The sequence below is a fragment of the Chinchilla lanigera genome, unplaced genomic scaffold (genome assembly GCF_000276665.1).
Source record: "Chinchilla lanigera isolate Chin_1 unplaced genomic scaffold, ChiLan1.0 scaffold00048, whole genome shotgun sequence".
Taxonomy (NCBI): Eukaryota; Metazoa; Chordata; class Mammalia; order Rodentia; family Chinchillidae; genus Chinchilla; species Chinchilla lanigera.
In genome coordinates, this window is record NW_004955449.1 from 4,606,454 (window position 1) to 4,625,170 (window position 18,717).

At 33.8% G+C, this 18,717-nt stretch overlaps 1 protein-coding gene across 1 annotated transcript in view; it reads right to left on the minus strand.

Annotated features, from left to right (window-relative positions):
• The window catches only part of Ubr3 (ubiquitin protein ligase E3 component n-recognin 3 (putative)), a 190,361-nt gene that overhangs the window by 23,340 nt on the left and 148,304 nt on the right, over positions 1-18,717 (minus strand). Inside the window, exons 33-34 of the mRNA XM_013518691.1 lie at positions 11,884-11,987; positions 4,346-4,470 (exon numbers count right to left, since the gene is read on the minus strand). Coding sequence (XP_013374145.1) covers positions 4,346-4,470; positions 11,884-11,987 — 229 coding nt within the window. The remainder of the gene's footprint in view (positions 1-4,345; positions 4,471-11,883; positions 11,988-18,717) is intronic.

An 18,717-nucleotide genomic window follows, 5' to 3' on the forward strand; every position in this document is an offset into this window, starting at 1 on the left:
AATGAAATTATGTAGGTTGCCCAAGCTACTACAGTAGGTCTTTAAAACACAGTATATGAATTACAGAATGTATAAGCAAATGAACATACGTAAATCATGCTTTTAATTCATCCTATGGAAATACTTTTTTGAAAACCAAATGCACAAGACATTCACTGTAACATAATAATCACAAAAAAGTTAGAAAAAACAAAAAAAAATGAGGCAGCTACCTAAATTATAGAATAAGGACTCAGCAAAATATTTTTCATAGGCAGTGAATATGACAAAAAGGAACTATATGGAAAATGTTTACAATGTGATCTGAAAAGTATATATGTATTTTTTATAATAGTGCAAATTATATATGCATATAATAGAAGAAAATCTATTTGGATCACAAATGTTTTTTACTTTACAACTTTCTTCAACTTCCTTGAAAGAGGATTTGTTAAAACAATTTACTATAAAAATAAAATAAGATAATAGACATATTACAGAATATACAGATATTTACATTAAATTACAGTCTGCAACATAGGTTTAATGACTATTTCCACTTATTTAAATAAAATCTTTACACATAAAGAAATTCACCTCTTTTGACAGTCACTGAAATATTAGAATATAACATGCAAATCATAGTAAAATGGGATAAAGTAATAATTTTGCTATGATGTCATTTACTAAACTTATTAACTATCCTTTTTTTTCTTTTGGAGTCAGGGTCTTGCCTTGTAGTTCAGGGGGACCTCGAACTCACGGTGATCATCCTACATCAGCCTCTAAGTGCTGGGATTAGAAGCATGTGCCACCATGCCCAGTTTAACTATACTTTAAAAATATATGTATTTATATGTGTGTGTGTAAATTGAATAAACACCATAAAATACAATTTACCTTGAATTTTTATGCCATGATAACCTAGATCATAGAATTTGCTATCTGATACTTGACATTTCTATAGCTCCTCATTGTTTCATCATGTTATTGTATTCTCGACTATAAATTCCCAAATGTAAGAAACTACACTTTCTATATTCCACGTATTCCTCTTCATAACAAATATCTGAGCAATAAAGGCCTGCCAGCTAACGGGTGGAATTTATTTTGATAGCAATGAAACTTTTGACTTTGGAACTCACTTGGAAATGTTCTTTTTGATAAATAATCCTTTGTGTAACTTTAAATTACTCCTCTGCTTTCCGCTATATTCACTTGGCAGTGAATATATATTGCTTCTACACTATAAAAATGTCCCTAACCATTGCTACTGTTCTCCTTGAACCACGTAACTCACTTCATCCTTGTCTACTTAATCAACGGGACCATCACTTGCTAAGTACGAAGACCTATAAGTTATATATACTGGCCAAGAATCAACACCCTGGACAAGAATATAAAAGCCACAACAGAGTGGGGCATGGTGGCACATGCCTGTAATCCCAGCACTCGGAAGTCTGAGGCAGGAGGATTGCTGTGAGTTTGAGGGCCATCTGGGGTACAAAGGGAGTTCAAGGCAAACCTGAAATGAGTAACAAAACCCTGTCTCAAAAAAGACCAAGCAAAACAAAACAAAAAAACTCAGCAATATACTGTACCTTTAAAAACTTCACTTAAACAAATTACTTAAATATGTAAAATTCAGTTAAACTCAAAATGTAGAAAAATCAAAAGAAAATGTAACCATGGATTTACTATTTATTAATCAATGTTATATATTTCAGACTCTCTAAATATACAATTTAGCCTAAAAGCTTTCTAAATTTAGGATATTCTTTTGAATTAAAGAGTTATAGAATGTAGCAACATCAAAGTATTTCAAAAAATACGACTTCGTATTCAGATCACCCATGTAAGTTACTGAGTAATAATTACCTTTTAATTCATTATCAAGTGTATTTTAAGCATTTACTGCACATATGATAAGTTCTATATCAAATCAGAAAGTCAAATACAGGGATACAATCCTTGGCTTGTTTTGAGAACTCTGCTCACTAAAGCAGTATTGGGTGGAGGTTGGAGTGATAACTCCACACACAGAACTCTTAAAAGACCCTATCTCACATAGGCAATTTATGGCTAAATGAAAGAGCAGGCTCATGAAGCCTATGAAAAAACTCCTGTGAATATGGATAAAAGATCTAGCATCAAGATCAGAAGAATCCTAAGGGAAAGGTAGCAAAAGTAAGTGGGTTAAATAAACAAAAGGATTGAGAATTGAGAGATACAGGAGGATTTATGTTGAATACAATGCTTTGTCAAAATTATAGTGCTTCTTGGCGTATAATCCATCAATAGGTGTATGGACAAAGAAAATGCATTTATACACAATGGACTACTACTCTGCCATGAAGAAGGATAAACTTGAGTCATTTGTAGAAAATGATTGTACCTGAGACCATAATGCTAAGTGAAATAAATCAGATACACAGGCTTACAGGTTAAAAATAGTTGGGGGGGGAACTTTTTAAAAAGTAAAGAACTTAACAAAGAAAATGGAAGGAAAAAAGAGAAATGAATTGTGCAGAAATCTAAGTACTCATAAAAGCTACAATGATACATTTCATTAATCATAAATATACTCACTGTTATTATTTACTGTTATGTATCTAAATGTAGAAAAAGCTAGTAACATGGTAAACCAACCATCATAATTTTTTGTTTCATTCACTAAAGTAATTTATATAGCTGTAAGCTAATATAATTCTAATTTATGTTGTGACAAGAACATGGCTCATAGTACTCTATTAAGTATTTTTAAAAGTACCTATCAATTATGAATTTGACAAAACTAACATAATAGGTACCTAAATTAAATTACAACATGTTACTCCCATCACTGATTTATAATTGTTTAATTCTAACATTAAATTTTCATTTTAGCAAATTCTTAAATGGATATATTTAGATTCAAATTATATCAGCAAGTTTTAAGTGTATAATTTTTCATGATCAGACAGTGCACTAAGGAAACATTTAAACAATAATATGACATAAAAATCTAATGCACTTGATTAGAATTATATTTCACTATTAATAACACAATTATCAGATTAGATAGCATTCAGAAAAAATAAAGATAACCACAGAAGGCAAAATTATCCAAGAATCAGCTAAGTACTAGGGAAAAAAATATTGAAGAAGACAGGGTTCTCTTTGCTTTGATACAAGTAAATGTAATTCTAACAAAAACCCTTTATAAACCCTTTAAAGACTCTGAAAATATCAAAAGATCTAATTCACACTATATTTATTATTTTTCCTACCTACTTGTCATAAAATACTTAAGTATTTTTCTTTTTTTATCAAACCCTGACCCAAACCAACTACAGCAGTCATGTCTTTGATCCCAGAGTATTTCATTTGTACCCGTCATTAAAAATATTTAACTAAATTTACACAATTTTTCTAAATTGTTTATATAATTTAAAGGAAACTGCTTTGAATTTATACACACGCACATAGAGTGATCAAAATATATGGTTAATGTTTAATTTATAAAAATGTTACAGTAAAATAACACATTGGCATTAACTCCCTGAAAATACTCCCCTTTGCTTGAAACACACTTATCCAATCATTCTTGCCACTTTCTGAAAGCAGTTCTCAAAGTTGTGTTTCATGAGTATCTTAGTGTCTTTATAAGATGCAATAAAACACACAGTGATTGCTGGTGCAAGTGCCATTGAACAGAAAGGCAGACTCATCAAAATATTTTGGTGTGTCTTCATCTACTTTACTTATTGGATCTGGCAGAATATGATTTGTGGCTCTTCCACATAGCCAAAATGACCATGAAAAGTAAAACACTTCAAATCCATTCAGGGCACTGAAGCAGCCATAACCGTGCAACTAAAGATACTCAAGAATAAGGACTTTCAGAACTGCCTCGAGAAGTGGGAAGAAAAATGGAGTAAGTGCATTCAGAGTGAGGGAATTTTCAGGGGAATTAATGACAATTTACTGTAGTAAATATTTTTAATTAATTTAAACATTTATTGTACTATTCAGTAATCCTGCGTATATCTGTCTGCCTGTGTGCATTCTAAAAAAAGAATCACTTAAGAGGGGCATAATTAAGAAACAGCTAAAATTTTTACATGTAGAAGTGGTGAGGGCTTAGTGTTAAAGTGGCTGCCCAGCATGCACAAGGCCCTGGGTTCAATCCCCAGAACCAAAAAAAAGTTGCGTCACAAAACTACCTATGGATGGTGTTTGGGGATAGAGAAAAAAGAAGAAAAACAGGACTGATAAATAAAACAGGTTAAGCCTACAGACATTTTATCACTATGTTCACTGAAATGGTACGATTTTTATGAGTTTCCCTAAACTACTAAATGACAAACTCAAAAAAGAGACTAACCTTTTTGAGAGCTCCCACATGTTTCCAGGCTGACCTATCTTCCTCACTGCATTTAACTGAAAGTGCTGCAAGAGCCTGCGTGTACAGCAGGGTGAAAAGCACCTTCACAATGCAGGTAAAGTGTTCTACAAGAGAAAGAGAACATCATTATATCTAATCATTATACCTATATTTGGAATACAGGTATATTGTACACAAGATAATTTCACAAACATATGCCTTTCCTTGCAGATGTAATTTGCTTTTGTTCAACACTTAAATAGTTAATAAACTGAAATTATAATGTTATATTTGCTCCCCAGTAGATCTGAAATTATGAAAGCAAAATTCTTCTATGCATCCACAGAATGGCATTTAGAAGCATTCAGCAGAATGGAAAGTTTGCTATTTTTCAAAAGACTAGAGAGTTCAAGCCACTGTGAAACCTGGGAAAATCCCCTCACTGGTTGCAGGTCAACAATATTTGGGAGTTTGTGTTTAACCAACACATCATCAACCTCTACTAGGGGAAAGAGCTTATCAAGAATAGTATACTGGGGGGGCTGGGGATTTAGCTCAGCGGCAAAAGCGCCTGCCTGACAAGCGCAAGGTCGTGAGTTCGGTTCCCGGTACCGGAGAAAAAGCAAAAAAAACAAAAAAAAACAAACAAAAAAAAAGAATAGTATACTGGGGCTGGGGATTTAGCTCAGCGGCAAAAGCACCTGCCTGGCAAGCGCAAGGTCATGAGTTTGGTTCCCGGTTAGGGAAAAAAAAAAGAATAGTATACTGGGGGCCGGGGATATAGCTCAATGGCATAAGCACCCGCCTAGCAAATGAAAGGTCCTCAGTTTGATGCCCAGTACCCCCCCAAAAAAAGATTAAAAAAAAAAAAAGAATAGTATACTATAAAACATGATATAGATCTTATAAAGTTAAAAAAAGAAATGGTAATCTTTAGGTTACTAATTGAGGTTCAGAATTCAATGAAAACTACAGCAATACAAAATAGTAATAACAATACATAAAGTGGCTGGCCCCTTCTGAAACGTTCTAAGTACTTAATAAATGATAGCTTAATGACCATAATTAACATTTATGTTTACTTAATAACTTAAAAATTTTCTCAAATGTCTCATTCAGTCCTCAAAACAGTCTCAATTGGACAAGTGACTTTCCAAAAGATGTGCTTGTGGTATCAAAGCTAATAAGCATTCAGAATTCTAAAACTCATATTTTTCTTCAGATTCAATATTCCTTTTATTATATTATGCTGCTTACCCAGGAAATGGGTATTTCCATTTAATCAGTTGCTAGAGTAAGAAATTTGTAGGTATCCTTCATATGTTTCTGTCTCTTTTTCCCACATGAAAATAATCCCCAATTCCACTTTTTAAATACCTCTCACATCGGTCCCAACAACCTGGATCAGACTACTTTCTTGACTAGAACTACCATCTCAGCCTACTTGGTTTTGTTGGGTCTCCAGGACCACTTCTGGGTTCAATGGTTCACTAGAACTCATCAGACTCAGGATAAAGCCCTACTAATAACTATGATTTATGACAGCAAAAGGCTACAAGTTAAAATCAGCAAACAGAAAAGGCACATTGAAGTCGAGAAGAAATTTTTCGAGTCCGCTCTCCTCGTAGAATCACACATGACATGTACACCAGGAATGTCATTAGAGAGATCCTTCAGGAGTCAATGCCCATGGTTTGTACTGGTGGCAGGTTTTCAAGTACCCTCTGTCTAGCACATACAAAATTCCAGATTTTCAGGCAGAAAAAAAAGATGTGCTGTACAAAGTATATTGTTTGAACAAAAAGATTAGGATACTGATTCTCACTAGCTCTGAAAATGGTAGATTTCCATCCAAAATCCAAGTCCCCTGAAGCCAGCTGAGGCCCAACCTTGCAAGTAGGCTTTCTCATTAATTCTTTTCTGCAGTGTCAGGTATTTGTATCACCTCCTAGACCTCCGCAATCTACATTCCTTGTTACAGCTAGACTAATCTCCCACTTCTGGCTTTCCTGAAGTATAACTGACAACAAATGTATATACTGGGAGTATAACTGATAGTTTAATATAAGGATATATTATAAATGACTGCTACAATCAAGCTAATTACCATATCCACCACTTCACATAACTACCTTTCTGTGTGTGGTGAGAAGGCTTAAGACCAACTCTCAGCAAATTGCAAATATACAACACTGCATTATTAAAAAGCCCATATACTTCACATAGGATAAGTACAATCCATAACTTATTCATCTTCTACTGAAAATGTGTGCCTTTGACCACCAGTATCTCTGCACTGCCCCTTCTCCTTATCCCTTGTAAACACTCTTCTACTCTCTTTTCTGAGTTTGACTCTTAGATTCTACATTACATTATAGCTTGTAGATACCTCTGTCTAGCACCACTGGCCCCCTGTATCTACAAGTTCCCCATCTGTGGAATCAATCAACTGCAGACAGAAAATATTTTGGAAGGAAACTTATGTCTAACAGGTACAAACCTTTTCTTCTCATGCTCCCTAAACAACACAGTGTAACAACTATTTACACAGCATTGACATTGCATTAGGTATTATTTAAGTACTTCCTATAAGGGACATGAGCATCTTCAAATTTTAGTATCTTTTTGGGCTGTAGAGAAGTGTCCTGGAACCGTGCCCTGGAGGACATGAAGACACACTCTATTTTCTGCTCTGTGACTAGCTTAATTCATTTAGCATAATGTCCTCCACGTTTATCCACATTGTTGCAAATGCCAAGGTTCCCTTCATTTATTTTGCCTAGAAACACCACTAACACATGGCTTCTTCTCATTTTGTAAACCATACTTTTTATTAAAAAGTAATACACTAAGTATGGTGGCAAGGCTGGGCATACTGGCACATGTCTATAATCCCAGCACTTGGGAGGCTGAGGCAGGAGGATCGTTGTGAGTTCGAGACTAGCCTGGGCTACAAAGTGAGCTCAAGGCCAGCCTGAACTGCATAGTGAATCCCTGTCTCAAAAAAAAAAAAAAAAACAAGTATGGTGGCAAATGCCTGTAATCCCAGCACTCAGAAGGCTGAGGCAAGAGGATCACTGCAAGTTCAAGGCCAGTCTAGGCTACATAGGGAATTCAAGGCCAGCCTGAATTATGTAGGGAGACACTCTCTCTAAAAAAAGTACTACACTAAAAAATTAATAGCTATTATAATCAGAATTGTAGCTATTTGTCATAGAAAAGCACTAATTTCCACTTTAATCACTTTGACTTTATCATTTTTTAAACATCAAAATTAGCAGATAAATCACAACAGCCTAAGTTTGAATTTCCACATTCACTCATTCTTTAAAATTATTTATTTGTGTTATGTACCTGTACCAACTCCACACAAGGAATGTAAACATTATGTACTGCAAACACGTACCCCGCAAAAAGGAGATAAAGAGATGGGGAGGGGGAGGAAGAAAAGGTAAGAAGACAGAAAGGAATTAAGATGTGTTATGTGCATGTACGAACTTCCCACAAGGAATGTAAACATTATGTACTAAGCACATGTACTAATAAACTAGAATAATAAAAATATATATTTATTGTGCCAGGCATGGTGGCACATGCCTGAAATCCTAGCACTAGGGAGGCTAAGACAGGAGGGTCCCTACAAGTCCAAGGCCAGCCTGAACTACATAGAGAGACCATATCTCAAAGAAAAAAAAAGAATGAATGCATAAATAAATGTATGTATGTATGGGTGTATGTTCATTGAATATTTGCCATGTGTGAAATGAGTGTCTTTGGGGAATTAAAAAAAAAGTAATCACTCACATGAAGTTAAGTGTGTATTAGATAAAGAGGACAAAGCACTTCAAACGCAATTATTAACATATTCAAAAAGGAAGAAAAGGATAGATATTTAGTCTCAGTATGTTTAAAACAAAAATCATGAGCAAAATGTAAGGCAGTTGAACGAAATCTACTTGAAATGCCTTAGAGGCAGACTGTATTCAGTGACAAGATTTGGAAATATAAGTCTGGGACTTAAAAAGTAAATTTTTCCCCAGGATTATGAATATAACTTACATCCTTGACTTACTATTCTCAAGTGCTATGAGCACTAAACTACTATAGAGGCACCATATCTAACTCAGTACATGTTATCATTTTGTTATTTATGTACAATTCACATTAAAAATTTGAAATGTCACAATTCATGAAATTAAAATATTTTAATAAACATTATGTATAAATCTTTGCCCATATTTCCTATCTTTCTCCATCAAGATAAAATCCTAGAAATGGAATAAATAGTCCGAAGGGCACTAAAATCATCTAGGACAAAGGCTTGACTTTCATGTCATACCAACAAAAACTGAATAAACCAGATTTTCTTTAATGATGAAGCATATTGAGGAGTCAGAAAATTGAACATTTAGCAAGTACCCACTCTATGATTTGTGTTGAGTTTTCCAAGAAATGAGCAGTCTCCTGGAGAAACAGTTATTAAATACAGCCTTATTTACCTAACTGTCTACAGGTACATCCTTAGTAGAGGTAAAAATAAGAATATAAATAAGATTCAAATGTTTTTATAAGTTCTTTTGCCAAAAACTAATTTAGAATTAAAATAATACAAAACGTTGCAAATTTCTTCCAGGACAAAATAGATTGGAAGTTTAAATAATAAAACTCCTACATAAAAAGTATACAAGAAACAGCTACTAGATATTTCATGCTTATCCTAAAATTATTGTGATAAAAATTTTTGACCATACTATTCCACTGGTATCAAGAATACTTTGCATATATCACACATAAACATCAAATCTTCTTAGTTTTCTTTTCATGAGCTGGAGTTGCTAACTACATAGTTCTGATCCTCCAAGCATTCTAGTCTACAATAAAAATTACTTAGTGATGTGCTTTTCTGTGTGATAAGCTGGAATCTATTTGCTCCTTGATGAGTAAAGAACTCAAACAGTTTAACAAGACTTTATTTGTTTTAATCAAAATAGAACCAATAAAAGATCTCAAGTCCATCTAGCAACTAATAAGGTACTTAATGCTATGCCCTTGGGTAGACTTCAAACCACTGAAGTTTGGTTCTAATAAACTCCCAACATTCTCAAAGAACATTATACAGAAGTGATCACAACAGAAGATCTAAAGATTCAAATGAAAGTCATAGCTTTCTTGAATTTCAAAACGGAAAATAAGCAATTTAGCAGAAAGCAAGACCACTGAATTTTTAAAACATCCATTCCTCTGCAAACATTTACTGAGGATATTATAAACTATGCACCAGGTGTTTATATAAAATGGCTCTTGTCCTGGAGGATCTGAAAATCTACAGAGGGAGATATTATGACAAAAAGACAAGTGTCAGAAGTATGGGCAAATTATTACAGGAACAAGAACAAAGGATACCTAAGAGAAAGGCTTCCAGGAGAAGGTATCTCTTGCACTAACAGATCTCAAGAAGTGATTAAGTGAAGAGTGGAGAAATGACAAACTTTTAAACATGTTCACAGCCCTATCTTAAAAACAATAAGCAATCCCTTTGAATTATTCTCACATACATCTTCTGTTTTCTCTACCCATTAACTCTTGAAAGCTTTCTCTGCATACTGTTTCCTCATCCCACTATAATCTGCTAATTCTGCAGTTGCAAATGCAACCTCCTTATTGCTATTCCTCACTATAAAACTATTTGCCTATGTCCAAGAATTCTCTATAGACTATATAAATAATTAACTTGTTAGGGATCAAGATCCTTTTGAAAATGTGTAAGAGTTATGGAGTTTTCAGAAAAAAATACACACAGAGTCATCACAATATAGTTAATGTTTAAATTTTTTTAAAAATTATTACAGTAAGAGACACACTGGCATTATCCCCCTCAAAAAAAGGATCTTTATATTTTAGAGATACCTGCTTAAGAATATATAGATAAGATGATGTGATGTGTTGAATTTGCTCCAAAATAACCAAGGGATGGAGGGAGGAGAGAACAGAGTAGGATAGCGATGGCAAACCTTTTAGAGACAAGTACCCAAACTACAATCCAAAACCCACTTATTTATCTCAAAGTGCCAGCACTGCAATTAAACCTAAATACTGAGGTTTCAGTTAAAAAAAAAAAAAAAAAAAACCTCATACATTAACATCTTTGGTCTTAAAAGAAGAACAAATAAAATGCCTGCCACAGGCTCACCACTACTGGGTTAAAGCATAACTAAAACAAGGCTGGCCATGAACTGGTAATTGGTAGGACACAGGTGTTCATCAAACTCTGCTTTTCACTTTCTGTATGATGGGTAAGACTCAAGGACATAAAAAAAAAAAACAAAGAAAAACAAATATTTGTGTTTAATACATTTAACTTGAGCTTCTGATGAGACAATCGATGTAAAAGTGTCTTTTAATCTAAACATTGCTTAACAAGCTTATGAGATATCCAGGTAGGTCTCTATGGCAACCTATTTTCAGATAAAACGGTGGGAACCATTTAAAATCTAATATATAGAAACAGTAAAACTTTCCTCCCTCTCCTTTTCTAGCCACCAGTAACTACAGTTATACAAGTACGTACTTCTACAATAAAAACACAAACAATGCTCAGCACTGCAAAACAAAGACAAAAAGTAAGAAACAAAATACTACAGTCACAATAAAGACTACCAATTGTTAACTATTTTGTCCACTGGGGTACAAAGTGAAAATTTTTATTAACAATACTATCCCTATTATTTGGCATTTCTCACATTCCAAAAAGCTGTCTGAGGAAAATTAAAGTTACTTAATATAACTAAGCTCTGAACTTCCCAATATAGTTTAAGTATAGGTCTTTAAACAATACTCAACATGTAAAAGGCAAAAAACAAAACTAAATAGAAAATGCGAATTTGGGGAGGGGGGCCTGGCCCTAAATTTGAAAAGGAATTTATCACTATAATGACATGAGCAATATATTATACTATGTGACAGCACATTTGATTTGATTTGCTTTGTTTTTGACAGGGTCTTGCTATGTGATTCAAGTTGGCCTTCAACTCACTATGTAGCCCACGCTGGCTTTGAACTTGTGATACTCCTGACTCAGCCTCCCGAGCACTGGGATTACAGGTGTGTACTGCTGTGCCCAGCAGCAGTTTTATGAAAACAGTGCAATGTTCTGGTTTGGATCTTAAATGCCCATACATGAAAGGCTTAGTCACTAGTGTACGGCCTTGTTGGGAAGGTGGCAGAACTTTCAGGAGGCAGAGAGGTTTGTTCTACTGTTCAAATTTTCATTTGTAGTATCACTTTAATTTTTTTAACACAAGGATTTTCAATAGTCTTCCCCATGTCATTAGACTAATAAGCTGAAATGAATACAATTTTTTTAAAAAGTACCTTTATTTCATTGTCATCTTGGATACAATTGCCACATACTAATAAAAAAATGCTATTTTTCACAAAAAAAATTCCCATCGAACTGAGTGTGACACTTGTTTGTATAATCTCTAGGCTAGTTATAATATCTAGTACCTCATCTAAGTACCTGCATTACAAAGCCATACCTTTGCGTAAGGGTTGTGGCATCATTAAGATCTGGATGAGCAAAAGAGACGTTACATCATGGTAAAGAATTGGGACTTCAGGCTGATGGTCTTCATTTCCCAACCTAAAAGAACGAATAATCACTTCAGACATATTGTATATCTTTTCTAATTCATTTTATATTTCACATGTTATGTCTATGAAACAAATCCTTTATACACAATAAATCTCAAAAAAATTTGGACGTCATATTTGTTGCCTAAGAATATAATTTTCACACTCATATGTTTCCTTTTTCCAAATTGAAAGTCTCATACAGAAACTTTATTGTCTTACCAAAATAAACAGGTGGGATATGTTAACTTGAATATAAGTCTTTCTGACCTCAAAATTGCAGAAATTAAATGAAGCATTAAATGCAACATAAAATTAAATTCACAACAAATAGGAAGGCTCATAGGACACTATCACAAACAAATCACTAAGGAATAAAAAAGTTCATGCCATAAAAACAGACAGGTACAGTTTATAAATCAAGTCACAGTGAAAAGCCTGGTTAATATCCATTAAAAAGATATTTCCACTTTATGGCTAACATTAAATTCAAATAAAATCTCTTATATATGGAAATTTTCAAAACAAGGTAATGATAAGCACAACAGAATTTAAAACACAAAGTAGCCTTAGGGATGTATAGAAATATAAAAAACACAGAACATGTTAAAAATTAAATAGAATTTATTCTAAAATAATTTTTAAAAAGCATTCAGGCAATTTTTTTTTCAGTGCTAGAAATCCAACCCAGGGCATCTCACATGCAAGGCAAGTAAGTATGAGCTACTGAGCTATGTCCTTAGCCCTAAAAGATCATATATTTTCTTACTGCAGGCATAATTTTTGGTGTCAGACAACAAAAGTAAATGTTTAGTGTCCAGAACTGGCTAAATTTGGAATGATACCCTTCTGATTGAAGATGAGATGAGCAAAAATTATTCAACTCTTTTACTAGGCTCCATCATTGAACAAATATTCATGGATCACTGACTATAAACCAGGCAGTGGACATGGTGGTTAATAAATCAATCCTTGCTGCTATAAGGCTAATAACTGCCAAAGGAAGACAACTCTTTGAATTTCTCCAAACGTCTCAGTATACTGTTATTTGTCTTCCTCCCCAAGGTTGTAAATCCTACTACTATCTTGTTTCTCAAGTCTCTCTAAGCTCCTCTCCCCTTTACAAGCCCAAAGTTTTAAAAAGAAAGAGAAAAGAAAAGAAAGTAGAAGAAAAGAAAACAGAGGGAAACAGGAGAAGAAATTAAATAGGGGGAGAAGAAAAAAGAAAAGGAAAGGGGGAAGAAAGGAAAGAAATAGGGAGGGGAGGAAGGAAAAAAGAAGGGAGGGAAGAATGGAGACAAAGAGGGGGAGGGAGAAAACAAAAGAAGAATAAATTAAGGGGCGCCATTTCTATTATTTAAATCCCCCACAGAACTAGTTTTCCATATGATCAACAATGGTTTCTTAAATATAAAATTTAGTGAACATTTAAAACCCTTATCTTACTGACCTTTACCTTGACTTTAGATACAGCTGAACAGTACTGCCTGGGAGGTTCTCTTGGCTCTTGTGAAACTCTCAAGTTCCTTTCTACCTCTCTGATTAGTCTTCTTCACAGCTTCTTCCTCTGAACAACCTAGCTTCTTCCTCTGAACAACCTAGCGACACTGTTGTTCTTTCAGACTCTAATGCTCCCTATCTTTCAACACTAAGGGCTCTTTCCTCTGAACAACCTAGCGACACTGTTGTTCTTTCAGACTCTAATGCTCCCTATCTTTCAACACTAAGGGCTCTTTCTGAAAGACCGCTGATATCCAAGCACTTAGTTTTAATAAGTGAGATACAAAACTGCTTTAAAAATTAGCTGGCTACTTGCAAATAAAAAGTTTTATATTTAGGTGAAAATAAATTCCAAGTACATTTTTTAAAAATCAGCCCATTAGAAAACTCTAAGAAGAAAATATGGGTAAATGCTACAAATCTTAAGGCTGGGAACGAACACACTGGTTATAAAAAAAAAAAAAAAACAGACCTTAGGATGAATATTCTACATATGAAACAGAAAAAAACAATACATAAAGCCTGAGTAAGTTGGCTACATAAATTTTCAATTTCAATATGTCCAGAAAAGTGATTAGAAAGTTAAAAGGCAGACATATTTCCAGCAACTATGACATAATAAAATTCTCTACAGTATTTTATAACATAAAAATTATTCAGATAACTTTAAAAAGATGCCAACAGAAAAATGAAAAGAGGTTCTAAAAATGTAATTCATAAAGAGCATATACAAACAGCTATATAATACAATACAAAAAATACTCAACTATATCAAAAATCAAATAAATTTCTGTTGAGATCCAATTTTTACCATATTAACTAAAAAAAAATGTTCAAGTGCAGGATTTAGAGATATAGAGACATGCTTACATTCCTAGTGAAAGCTGATAAAGTCTTTTGAAAGCAATTTTGTACTCTGTAAGATAGAGGCTGACACTCAGTATTTATCAAGTAAAACAATAAAAATTTTAAACATTTTTGTGCTTTCACCTCTATGGTATATGGACGTTATTTTGTATTTCTGGGATTATATCTGATATGTCATAATATTATATGATATTATGGTAGAAAAGGAGAAACGATTTAAATGATTAACAAAAAGAAACTAGTAAATAAGAATTTGGTTGTTATGTGTTAATTTAAAAAGCAGGGGCCTGGAGAGATAGCTCAGTATCACTGCGCCTGCCTGGTAAGCATAAGGTCCTAAGTTCAATTCTCAGTACCAAAAATAAATAAGTATATAAATAGCTAGCAGATTTGAAACTCATACATTATGATTGAATAGTAGTTTAAAATTCATAATATATGTAGCAAAAAAGACTGTAAAGAAATGTCTAAAAATGTTAAGAGTAATTGCTATGTAATAAAAATTTTGATTTTCATTTTCTTAAACATTTTTATAAATTCTAAATATTATACAATAAATAAAATATAATCATAAAGTAATAAAACAATAACAGTGCTATTTGGCCAGTAAGATAAAAATAACCACTTTAAGGACATAGAGATGGACCTTTCCCAGCACAAGATAGGCATATAATCAGAATAAATGAATGGCTGGGTGATCTCTCTATTAAGGTGAACCACAAATTTTGATTATGGGCTTAATGCCATCCTTGTGATAGTTATTTTTTTAAATGTGCATTTAAAAATACACAACTGTCCCCACTGAGATCATGGACAAGGTAAGGATGTACACACACACACACACACACACACACACACATTCTCATTCTCTCTCTCTCTTGCTCTCTCTCTCCTTTTCAAGATCATACTCAAAGTACTACCTAATTCAATAAAACAAGAAAATGAACAAGACATGTACATATTGGGTAAGAAAAAGTATGTCTTTGTTCACAGATAACATTAAATCTCAAAGAAATGACTCCAACTTCTGGAACTAATCAGAGATTATAGAAGGACGCAAGATTAATAAACAAAAGTCACTGTCTTATACCCTGGCAATGAACAAATACAAGTTTAAAATTTAAAACATAGTAACATTGTATCAGTACCCCCAAAACTGAAATACATAAGTATGAATCCAGCAAAATATGTGTAAGAGCTATACAAGGAAAACTACAAAACTCAGAATGAGATTTAAAAAAAAAACTACATGAAGAGACATTTCATGTCTGTTGACAGTGAGATTCAATATTATCAAAATGTCGTATCTTCATGGTTGAACGACAAATTCAATGAGATCCCAATCAAAGCCCTAAAAAACTATTTTATAGATATCAACAGAATGATTCTAAAATTTATTTAGAAAATAAAAACCCACAATAGTTAATAAAAAATATTAAAGGAAGAGACAAAAATGGAGGGCTGATACTACCCAATTTGAATATTTAATATAAAGCTATAGTAATTAAGACAGTATGGTATTAGTGAAAGAACAGACAAATAGATCAATGGATCAAAACAGTCATCTTTGATAAAAGAGCAAAGGCAAAACAATGGAGGAAAGCTAGGCTTTGCAACAAAAGCTGCTGATGCAAATGGACATCTACATGCAAAGAAGAGAAGAGAGGAAGGGAAAAGAGGGGAGAGAAGAGAGCAAAGAAGAGAAGGGAGAGAAGTTATTGGCAGTAAGTAAAATTCAAGTTTACATCTATACCTGTGCAAAGCATGAAAAAGTCCTAGGATAAGGTAAATCCTGAGTAAGTGATTTACAGCATTTACTACTATCCTAATGCTTATTATTAAATCTCAGGGCCTGAAAATGACACAAGCCAGCAGTCAGTATATGGTATAGTACCTATGTCTGTACTTTAAACTTTTAGTTCACCATTATTAAGCTTAGATTTCTTTTTTGTTTGATGAACATCTTTCAGCCTCAGAGAGTTAAGCATTCTATAGTTTGTTTCTATACCATCTTGTCCTTGAGTTTTTAGTCTAGCTAGAAAAAAAAATACTAGGTGATATCAAGAAAAGTTGTTTTTCCTTACCTTAACATGTAAAATACTCATAGCTTGCTAATTCTGTTTATAAACACAAAATACTCACTCACATACTAAAAAGAACAGAACATTAGTTTGTAGCGCTCCCGCAAAAAATTTATAACCTGAATCTAACTTTTAGGAAATACTGGACAAAAACAAAGAACATTCTACAGGTTTCAGTTTTTGTATAGTTCTGGATTTACTTAGTAATGTGGGGTTGTGTCATGTTCTTTGGTGGTTTCCTATGTTTATTAGGTTGTTTCTTTTGTGTATTTGTTCTTTGACTCTGATTTAATAGGTGTCTAGGTTCTCTCTCTTGTCGAAGTTCCCTATCTAGTTTCTTCACCTCAACTCCCAAGACATTATTATGAACATATTCCTTTATTCTTATTACAAACACATAAATTCCTCCTCCCAAGTTTTTAAATTCCCCATGCTTAGCTCCCTCACTTCTATCTCCTTTAGTATTATTCCTCAATCCTCCCCATCCTAAGTCATTGGCTCTTTCATATTCACCCACCTCACTGTCCTCCCTATCAGCAAGTTCTGACAACCACATCGCTTTCCTCCACCACAAAGTAAACCCCCTTTCTCTCATATCTTGCCTCTGACCCCACAAAATACCCTCTGAAAACTCACAATACTGACCCTTAAACAACTAAAAGTACTCCAATAAAAACAGACCTCACACGAACCTTTTCTTCTCATCTACTATTCACTCCTTCAGACCTCCCCCTTAGTGTCTCACACTCCTCACACAACCACCTCCCATTCTCTCCTCTCCAACCCACCTACCTCACTGCACATCAACTATAAATACTAAACTTCCATGGTGTGCACAATAGACAAAGTGCGGAGGTGTAACTGCAAGGAATATCATATAGAAGTGTTACGAGATTAAATCTGTGAGTGCTGTTAAAACCAGCAGTAATTCCTTTAGCAAAACAACAACAACAAAAAAACCACTTGAAGTAAATAATAGGAGTAAATACTAGCACTGAACATACAAAGCTGAAAATTATTCATGAAGAAGCAACATCCTACTAAAAATCTCCATATATGCCACAAACTCTCCTCACTTCTCTAGTCCCCAACCTAAAGTACCCTCCCAAAACAATGAGGAGAGAAAAAAAGCGGCCATATATAATTTTTGAAAGCTATCTATATGAAACAAATAAATACGGGTATACATAGGAGAATGGGGAAGCAAAGAAACAGAAAAGCTCTGAACTGCCCCCTCCAACCCTCCCAAGGCAGAGCAAGGGGTCACAAAAGAAGAAGAAAAGAAATACTAGGTGGCAGGAATCTATGAAGAGTTCACAGAAGGCATAAAGAAAATAGATGAATTTAAAGAAGAAATAAACCAAGAGTTCATAGCAATTTCACTCAATACGCCCACAGTGAATTTCAGGAAACAGGGAAAAAACTGGACAAGCTAACCAAAACAGGTAAAAATTTGAAAGACAGGTTTAATAGGATATACAATACTCAAAATGATGTCAGACAGCAACACCTGAAATTAAAAACTACACTGAATTCATACACTGCAGAAATGACAAATGTGAAGACATATGTCTGAGATTGAGGACAAAAGAATGATTTACAAGTAAAAAGCTCAAAGAAGACAGAAAATAAGAGAATAAGGGATGACTATCTAGCAGGTACTAGATGATGATCAGAGTTAGAAAAAAACAAAAACAGCACAGACAGATTCACATATGTTTATAGAAATCATGGAAGAAAATTTCCCAAATATAAGAAAACATTTAAAATATAAGTAAGTGATGCTTGCAGAACACCCAACAATTATGGTGAAAAAAATAAGTTCACCAAAGCGTATCCTTACTAAATTACCAGATTTCGGGGGTGGGTGGACAGACAGAATTTTAAAAGCAGCCAGACAAAAACAAAAAATCACATATAAAGGTAAACCAATTAGAATCACAGCAGACATCTCAACACAAACTCTGAAGACCAGAAGAGATCGAAGTATTTCAAGCCCTAAGGGCAAATAACTTCCAACCCAGCAAAACTATCCTTCAAAACAGATTAAGAAGTAAGGTATTTCGATGAAAAGGACCAGCTCAGAAGACATATGAGTACTAAAACAGCTCCAGAAAAAACTTAAGAATATTCTGGACAGAAACAATAAATCAGACACAGCTACAAACACAGAGGAAACTAGTGAGGTCAATGGATAAACAGCAACAAAAAACATCAGGAAAAGACAAAGAATACACCAACAGATAAAGACAACAATAGTAGTAAATAACAAACACATCTCAGTAATCTCTC